Source organism: Fusarium phalaenopsidis (assembly GCF_050370095.1).
Source record: "Fusarium phalaenopsidis strain FUZ10S chromosome Unknown contig_32302, whole genome shotgun sequence".
NCBI classification, from domain to species: Eukaryota; Fungi; Ascomycota; class Sordariomycetes; order Hypocreales; family Nectriaceae; genus Fusarium; species Fusarium phalaenopsidis.
This window is the reverse complement of record NW_028145405.1, coordinates 2,601,261-2,610,535: the sequence shown is the minus strand read 5'-3', so window position 1 is coordinate 2,610,535 and position 9,275 is coordinate 2,601,261. Positions and strand designations below refer to the sequence as shown.

General features: G+C 53.2%; 2 protein-coding genes across 2 annotated transcripts; one reads left to right on the top strand and one right to left on the bottom strand.

The window, feature by feature from the left end:
* Positions 1–43: 43 nt before the first annotated feature.
* LRP88_08170 (major facilitator superfamily domain-containing protein) lies at positions 44–2,446 on the top strand (the record flags this gene model as incomplete). The annotated part of the gene is made up of 6 exons (XM_083244679.1): positions 44–630; positions 698–723; positions 773–1,084; positions 1,137–1,208; positions 1,261–1,945; positions 2,002–2,446. 6 exons carry the CDS (start codon positions 44–46, stop codon positions 2,444–2,446), a joined length of 2,127 nt encoding a protein of 708 aa, XP_083099173.1.
* Positions 2,447–2,918: 472 nt separating this feature from the next.
* LRP88_08169 (ER protein Pkr1-domain-containing protein) lies at positions 2,919–3,458 on the bottom strand (the record flags this gene model as incomplete). The annotated part of the gene is made up of 1 exon (XM_083244678.1): positions 2,919–3,458. One exon carries the CDS (start codon positions 3,456–3,458, stop codon positions 2,919–2,921), a length of 540 nt encoding a protein of 179 aa, XP_083099172.1.
* Between the last annotated feature and the right edge of the window lie 5,817 nt (positions 3,459–9,275).

The window sequence follows — 9,275 nt, the reverse complement described above, 5'->3', positions numbered from 1 at the left end:
CCCGTCTATTCTTGCTTCCGTTCCATGACCCACACAATACGAAATGCCCGCGACAAGCTCGCCGCAAGAGCAGGGGGGGCATGGGGAGTACCCGCAACAGCCTGAGCAGCAACAGCAGCATCATCAGCAACTTGACGAGCAGCAATGTAGCAACTCTGAACCTCAGACTCTGCCTCAAACTCAACAGCAACAGAACCAGCGCTCACGGTCGCAACCACAGAATCAGAACCCTCGACGGCCCCCATCCAGCACGCACCTCGCCGTCCCTTCAGCATCTGCCGCTCGCTCGTCCTCCCTATCGTCGTCATTCTCGTTCGTGGCCACGCCTTCAGCAACACCTTCGCCTTCGGCCTCGGTCTTGTCCATTGACGTGTCGCACTCCTCCAGAGAAGCTTCTCCTCCGATACAAACACCCTCTTCCTCCAGCGCCGAGGCCCATGACGGCCGTGCCCCCCGGCAATTCAACACGAGCAACGATCGCGAAGACAGCTTCGACAGGGACAGCGAAGATTACGGGCGCGAAAGATACAACCCGGCCAACATGGCGAGCTGGTCGGGAACGCCCTCGATCAAGGGCAACACCGAGGCGGTGCGAATGGTGTTGTTGAACTTTATCACCATTGGCGTGACGTACGTGTCTTTTTGTCATGATACCACCTATAGAGTCCAAGTCGCTAACTCGTGTCGCCTATTTCAGCTTCACATGGGGTGTTGAAATGACATGTTGGTCTACAATTCCTAACTTAACTATCAATTGTTAACGCTCGTACAGATTGCACGCCGTATCTGCTTAATCTCGGTCTTAGCAAGAGCAGCACCTCTCTGGTCTGGATTGCTGGCCCATTATCCGGCCTCATAGTCCAGCCCGTCGTTGGAGTCATTGCGGACGAGAGCAAGTCAAGATGGGGTCGTCGACGACCGCTCATGGTCATTGGCTCTATAATTGTCGCCATCAACCTTCTCGTCCTTGGCTTCACACGAGAGATTGTGGGATGGGTGGTGAAAGACGAGGAGGGGGCGAAACGTCCTACAATAGTGCTAGCTGTTCTGTCCATCTATGTTGTGGACTTTGCTATCAACGCTGGTTGGTATTCTCAACATACGCAATGTTTGTGCCTTCTTGCTAACAGATTCAGTCATGTCATGCGCAAAGAGTCTCGTTGTAGATACTCTACCATTGGATAAGCAACAGTCGGGCGCAGCTTGGTGTAGGTTTAACTCTACTTAGTTTGCATGCATAGCTAACGCCTTCTCCTATAGCGAGTCGCATGTCTGCCATCGGCCACATGATCGCCTATGGTGCTGGAGCTGTTGACTTGGTGCAAATATTTGGAACCATGCTCGGCTCTACGCAGTTCAAGCAGCTCACTGTCATCTCGACTGTGTCCATCCTAGGCTCAACAGCTCTCACATGCTGGGCCGTCACAGAGCGCGTATTGATCTCATCCAAGCCTACTCAGCATCAGGGACGGTTCAAGGTCTTCCGTCAAATCTACTCGACGCTACTCAACCTTCCCCCTCGAATCCAGTCCATCTGCTGGGCCCAGTTCTGGGCGTGGATCGGCTGGTTCCCCTTTCTCTTTTACAGTACCACATGGGTAGGCGAGACGTACTTCCGCTACGATGTGCCGGACGACGCGAGAAAGTCTGAGGATACTCTTGGAGCGATTGGGCGTATTGGTAGCACTGCGCTCGTCATCTACTCCATCATCACCTTTGTCGGGGCTTGGGTGCTGCCCATGTTTGTGCAGTCGCCTGAAGACAATTCGTATACTCACCGGCCGCCCCAGGCCATCGCAGGCTTCTTGACACGCTTCAACAAGGTGAAGCCGAGTTTACTCACTGCATGGATGATTGGACACTTGATGTTTGCTGGCGCCATGTCCTTGGCGCCCTTTGCGACGAGCTTCCGATTCGCGACGGCACTGGTGTGCCTCTGCGGCATGTGAGTGACAGATCCCCTTTAAGTGCCATGCTTTCATACTCATGAGTAACCTACAGACCGTGGACACTCGCCATGTGGGCACCATCCGCCTTTCTCGGCGTGGAGGTCAACAAACTCAGCGGTGGCGCCGGTGCCGACGGCACATATCGTCGCATCTCGGACGAGCCCGATATCGAGCTGCCGGAACTCGACTCGGATGAGGCTCCTCTGCGTCTAGAGCATGGGCCGGGCGACTCGCCTCCGACGGCATCGACGGGCGAGCTGTCGGGTATCTACTTTGGCATTCTCAACATCTACACGACGCTACCGCAGTTTGTTGGAACCTTCATCTCCACCATCGTGTTTGCCATCCTGGAGCCGGGAAAGAGCCCTGAGCTGGCTGGAGACTCAAAGGAACCGTCAGATCCCACTGGACCGAATGCGATTGCGGTTTGCTTGTTTATCGGCGCCATGAGCAGCTTGGTCGCGGCGCATGTAACGCGGAAGCTGAAAGATCTATAGCTTGGGTATTTGCAGGGCTGAGAACTGTCTTGCATAGACATGGCATCAGCAATCTAGAGTTTCGAATTGTCATACTTGCTTTGGGTATAATGGCGCATAGGTAGGGAAGGCAAAACAGGTATGTACTCTAGGCAACTAGACGCGGCAGGACCGGAGTCTGGCTGGGAACATGGAGCACGTCTATAGAGGTGCTGCGATGCTTAGAATCATATATCAAGATACGGCCAGAGATGGCCTCTAAGTCTGAGGGTAGTAATATGAATGAATACGTCCACGCTGTTTCATGTACAAGGCAGAAATGACAGATCTCGCAAAGGGTATCCCCAACAACACCGTTGTCGCGCCTCTTGCACCGCCGTCCGTCATCTCCGATCGCTTCCTGTTATATCCATCGTCGTCATGGCGTTGACGAGCTGAGCTGCCAACGCGCACACCACACGCGCATGCGCGCATCGCAGCGCAGCACAGTCTTCTACTTGTCCTTCTCGTTCTCGGCCTCGGACACCTTCTCCCACTCGTCCTCGGTGCTGACGCTTGAATGAGTACCACCAGCAGCGACGCGCTGCGTCACCTCGCCCTTTGGCTCGACGGGCTCCAGCCCCGCCGCCGCGGCGGCATCAAGAGTCGTGGGATCCTTGGCGGGCGGCGCCTTGCTCGGGACGGCAGCGGCGGGTGCGGCTGGGGCGGAGGAGGCCTTCTCAACTTCGGTCTCGGTCTCTTCTTCGTCGTCGGTGGTGGTGTCGTCCCGGGCGGCCTCGCGCTTCTCCCTCTCCTCCTTCTCGCGCTGCTCGCGCTGCGCGACGGCCAGCTCGGCGGCGAACCAGTTAACGCTCCACCATAGGCCAGCGCACAGGATGGAGAGGACGAGGCAGTGGATGTTGTAGGTGGCGACGAGGAGGAGGAGGAGGACGAGCTGGAGGGCAGCGAAGGAGCCGTTGGCGGCCTTGAGGAGGGTGGGCGTCGGGCCGGGCGTAAAGATGCCCTCCCAGAGCTCGACGAAGAAGGACGACATGGCGGGGGAGGGGTTTTCCGGGGTGTGTGAGTGTAGCTGGGATGTGCGAGATATGGTGTATATTCGTTGTTAGGGTTGCGCTTTTCGTGTCGCGTTTGAGACGTGAGCTTCTTCTTCTCCTCTTCTTCCTTCTCTCTCTTGATCAGATTCCTAGTGTTGTTGTTGTCGCTGGTCTTTATGGGCAGAGGCGGTCGCTGCCTGGCGACCACTCTACGTCGCTAATAGAGCCCAAGTACCAACCAGCGGCGCTGAAGTGTCTTAATCTTTGCGCTTTTTTTTTCAACGAGCAACCGTGTCCGTAGCAAGATAAAAGAACACGTTTGTCTATAGAGACAAGAAAGAACGCGTGTCAAACAGTAAATGTTGGTTTTTTTTTAAGAAAAGACGCTGTTGTTTTCGGGTGTGAATGAGAGATCATGCGGTCAAGGGAGACACGAGAGAGTGAAAGATGATGGATTACATAAGACTCATTCTTGAGACCTGCCAGTCGGATATCACAAGCTTTATCTCATGACCACGGTGTTGTAGGTACAGATACTAATGTAACTCGTCTTCTTTTTTGCTTGTGAGACCCAATCTTCACCATCGGCCAATTCCCTGCTTTGTTGTTTTTCATAGTGACACTACAGACGAACAAGAGCTGTTTGAAGCGATCCCAAGCCACGAAACGTGGTAGAGCTCTCGCATATGGCGAGATCCGATAATAAGGCCGAGAAAATGCGTGGTCGACGACGCCATAAAGACGAAACGCAGCATGTGAAACCGTCATGAGTCTGGACATCAGCTCGCGATCAATGACATGGTGATATGGTCGAGTCGCTTACCCTATACTGCCTCGCAGAACAGCTTCGGACGGGAGAACCACCTCTCGTATTTCGAATGGGAAATAGACAACGGCGTGTCTGAGATGAAGAGAACTCTTGAATCCTACAGGGTATATACATATTAGATTCAAGTTGTTTGTAAGATGTCTTGTCCTTTATGCTTAAGTATGCGAGTTGGTGATCAAGACATGGGCACGAGATGCTTCTCAGAAATGCCTAGTGAAGATAACTTATTTAAGATGATAAGCATAGAAAAGAGCAATTAAAACCCCCCAAACGTCTCATCTACTTTCGGATATGATGCTGGAAATTATGCATTCCCGTAGTGTGTACACCCTCATTTCACCAAAAACAGCTCACGCGACCACTACTCCAACAAGACATGATGTTTCTTTTGGCGTAAGACCTCATTCGTAGCCATAAACTGCCCTAATCCCAGGTCAACAGCTCATGGTAGAGACTCGTGCCTCTGAAGCCGTACTAGTAGCTATAGACAGATGGTTTTGACGAAATACAGACGATATCGGAACCCCAGACATACAGAGGCAAAATAGGTTGGCAGCTGGCAACATCAGAGCAGAACCATCATGCTTACATACATGGGCTCTTCCCCCATTAGTCAAGTTCACGAAGGTTAGCCCCCCTCCGCGAGGAAACACTCTAGTTTCAGGGACTACTCTCGAGTTCCAACATCATGGTGAGCACTGCCGACTTCGTTCTGCTGCCGAGGGTTCTATGCACTACCACTGAGTTTTCGCACCTGCCGAATGTCTTTCCAAGGCGCTTAAGCTGATTCGTATCGAGAACTGCAGTACTTCCGCATCATGGGTGGCACAACTTAGGGATTGTTCTACGTTTCTAGGCCCCCTTGGACTAACACTACATGCTACGATTGACCAAGCATCAGCATCGTGATAGCATTTCGAGTCTAGAGCTCGTGAGACCATCCCATGGTGAGTTCTTGTCATAAAAACAGTGCTCGTCCATCGTCAATGAACCCTCCTTACCGTCTCGACCACCCCTCCGCTCCTCTAGAGAGCTGCCGGCTTGTTACTTGCCAATATCAACGCATATGGTAACAAATATTAGCAATGACGGTTATAAATGACCACGTTTGGTTTCGTCTCCGTGGCTGTAAAGTACGCCGCAGTTCCTCCCAAAACGACATCACTTACACCATCCAAGCTTGGCAGAGACTGCCCAAGGCAGATTTCCTCGAGAATGAGCCCCCTTCTCCTTGCGCTCAGGGCCTGAACGCAACTGGCGGTTCTGGCGCCTGGGTAATTCGGGGCCCAGAAGCATTGCGTGTGTTCTTGGAGGCGACCCAAAGCATGCGCAGGAGCCCTCATCGAGTGCTTCATCACATGAAAATAGCCCCATGCTCCATCCCCAGTGAACCCATAGCCCCTCATGATTGCCACTTCATATAGCTCCATTATCACTTCAGGCGTCACACCATTTGCCAGTACTGCTATCTCGTCATGCCGTACCATACCCAAGGGTGAATTGTAAATTAGTGGATCGTCCCACTGTGAATCTCCTCGTCGCAGGAAATGGGCAATTGTGAAGCGTAGGAAGGGTTCGCAAGGGCCACTCAATATTGCTTAGACACCTTCTCAAGAGATGCTTTAACACAGGAGGATGAAGATCCTCGTGGCCGGTTTTCCAAAAGGACGAAGGATTCTCGGTACCACCCATCTTCAATATCTTTGTGAGGCGTTCAACATCTGGTGGGGACTCTGGTAAAGTCCATCAGAGCTAGACTTACAACGACACACCGAACTACCGCAGTCCCGTTTCCAAGAACCGCATCCTGATGGCGCAGGATCTCATGTGTAGACGATCATGAAACGTGCCCAGGCACCATGTTCCAAACTTGCCGGGCGTAAACATCTGTGCTGACCTGCTTCTGCGGTTCCCCTGACCTGGTATTCTCATCGACCTTGGATCCCGGCAGACGCAGCACTGTTCCAACTCCGCATTAGAACCAATACAGCATGACCAATATCCCGTTTAGACAGTAGTGGTTCTCAGCTCGTCAAGGCTGAGAGTGCCTGGTCGGACGTCCCCTAAAACGTCTTGCACCATTAGCCATCTTGCAACCAATTTCGGCGTTCCACAGATGCATTTGACACTGGCGGCATGACAAAGCATGATGCTTGGTGTTCAGCTCGGCTGCGCTCATGACAAGAAAGACAGACTGCCCTGCGTTATGTCATGATCGTTCCTTGGCCAGCCAGACACGAGCTAGCTAGTGGTAAATCGCCGCTGAATGTTAACACCGAACAGGTATTGATCGACTTCTGTAGGCAGCGACAATTCAATCTGCAAACTACTGTAGCCCTTGTCGATCGATGCTAAGCCCCCTCAAGTGATAGCGGCCAGTAGTTAGTGGCATCCGGAGGGTTTCGGTGTGCGTGAATTGCAACCGCTTGACGGTCATGTCCGGAGACATTTTCGGGGGGGTTTTCTATCAACACGGGACCGTGGTTGACGCGTCCTTGTCTGAAACGTGGGTGGCGGTCTTCATTCGTGAATAGTTGTTTTACGGTCCTTGACCTGGGGAAGACTTGGTGTGATTTGGAATGGCTCGGTCGGACGTGGCTCAAGCCTCATGTTCAGCTGTTCCAAAATCGACTTGGTGTCAAACCCATGTCGTCGACCCTAGACAAGTGGGGATGCCGCGCGCGTCGGTCACACCTTATTGCTTCAGAACCGAACCCATTGAGACCTGTCTCTGAACGTCGAAACTCGCCAGGAAAGGGGCGCTCTGGGGGAACGATCGTCTGCAGGGCTGCGCCGGTCCACCTCCACCCGCCACAACCTTCCCATGACCGTCTAAATGCCGGTCTGGTATCAGTCAAATGCCTTGTGAGAAGCAATAAGGCATTTCTGATGCCCAATGTTGTAGTTGGACCTGTCTGGACTGGGTTAGAACGGGCCTGGAACTGGTTGGCGTTCCTTGGCATCCCTGAGCCTTTTGCGAAATCTTGATAACCGTGGTCCAGACACAACGAATTGAAATCCATCGGCGATACTGGTAAAGAACTGCGTGAAATCCCTAGCGTTTGCCATCTTGGTCATGCTTAGACTCGTTGGACAAATGTGGCTTTTCGTGAGCTCCTGGGTCAGCATCTTTATTCAAACCTAGTTTACTGTACCCGACAACATTGAAACAAGTGCTGACTCAACCAACTTTCCAGATCTAGACGAGATAGACGTTTGGGCTGGTCGATCTGGAACTGGCAAGCGGGATTTGGGTCTGACATTAGGGGATCGAGGATAAGTACCAAGACTAGTGGGTGTAAGGTACGCATCCCTGGCAGTCAAACTACTTACCCTCCCCGGAAAATTACCCCATCATACCATGATAGAGGTGTCGATTGCAGTGCCCGGTGCACCTCTGAGTTCCTTCCATCACCGAGTGAGTGGCTTGTCCTGAGTGTCAGTTTCCAACGGGCGTGTAACAGTGAAGGCAAGCAAAGGCGACTGCTGGTCACCGGTGAGCGATGAAACATGCGAATGCAGGGCTCACTTTTGCTTTGCCCCAATGCATGAGTTGTCATATAACGAGTGTTTCGAGTTGTGAAGCTATTTTTGAAGCCTCTGTCACGGTCTAATGATGCGGAGGAGGCTGTGTTGAAGCTGAGAGAAAAGTCGCGAAGATCTATCAACTGCCTGTGGCGTGGCTCGCGAGGGATGCCGATGCGATGTGATGGCGTGGGCGGGCGGTGGGTGAGAAGCGCGATACCGCAGTCCAGGGCTCAGGCTCTGATCTGTAACGAGGCTTGCAGTGAGCCCCAGCCTAGGAGCCGGTTGTGTCAAGGGGGGAAGAGGTAACGCAAGCCCTGCGAGGCATGCGCAACGCGATGTCTACCGGCATGGACCTTGAAGCTGGATGGGCCGGGGTCTGGAAGGCAGAGACAGTCAGTGGTCCACGGGGCCAAGCTGTGATCAAGCCAATTCTTCCGATTGGGGCTCTGCTCAGACCGGGGCCACGACGCTAGAGCTGCTGATCCACGTCAATGTCCTTTTGTCGTACTGCGCCTTCTGGCCTCGATGATCCCCGCTTTCTTGAGCAATGGTTGTTTGCGCGCCTGTGCTAGCAGATAGGGAAGCATTCATTGGATCGATTAGACGCCGTCAGCGCTGGGCCACTTCCGTCTGGGGCAGTTTACGAGCGTCGGCCCAAGCCCCTACTAGCCACCATCAACTAAGTTAAGTGACTGGTGGGGAGCCCTGTGTTGCAATCAGTCTGCTATCGGGGGCGTAAGAGCCAGAGTTCGTACTTGGCTGCCACTGCTACTGCCGTTCTCGTCGCATTCGCACCCGCGAGTCTGCCACGAATTGGGACTGGCCTGAGTCAGTGCTCAAGAAGGTTTGCCAAGGGTTGTTCGCGATCAACATAAGAGCGAGTCGCTCCGCGAGAAACGCGAAGGAGAGGGAGAGACAGGCGCCGGGAAGCACGAGAACTGTTCCAATCAGATCAGAGATGCACTTGGAATTGCTCATGTGAGTCAAGCTGCGAGGACACTGCAAGGTGACGGGAGCAACGCGCTTAAAGGAGTTGGTGCCGACCAAAACTTCGGTGCCTGCTTCTCTGCATGTTCTTGGTGCCTGGATGAGAGGAGTTGGAGGGTGACTCGAGTGGTTGCGGGCGGGTGACAAGTTGGGGGGGGGCCTGTGAAAAGAGGCCAGGCAGGTAGGCCATCTTGGGGGGGGCTGTGAGTGATAGTGATAGTCGTCCAAGCCTGTGGCTTTAAGGTCGTGTTGCATGGGTCAAAAATAGTAGGTACCGCCTCAATGTAGCTATATCGGGGATAAGAGTACAACGTTCGATAACCACCTGGATGGGAAAATTGAGCGGCACAGTCGCCAACGCAAAAATTCGAGATGGAGAGGGCTGGAAAAGGCATCAAGGCTCATAATCTTCGGTACCTGCCCTTTGAGGAGTCCAATAGCTGCCTTCGTTAAGCGAGTCCTCGTGGTAGCT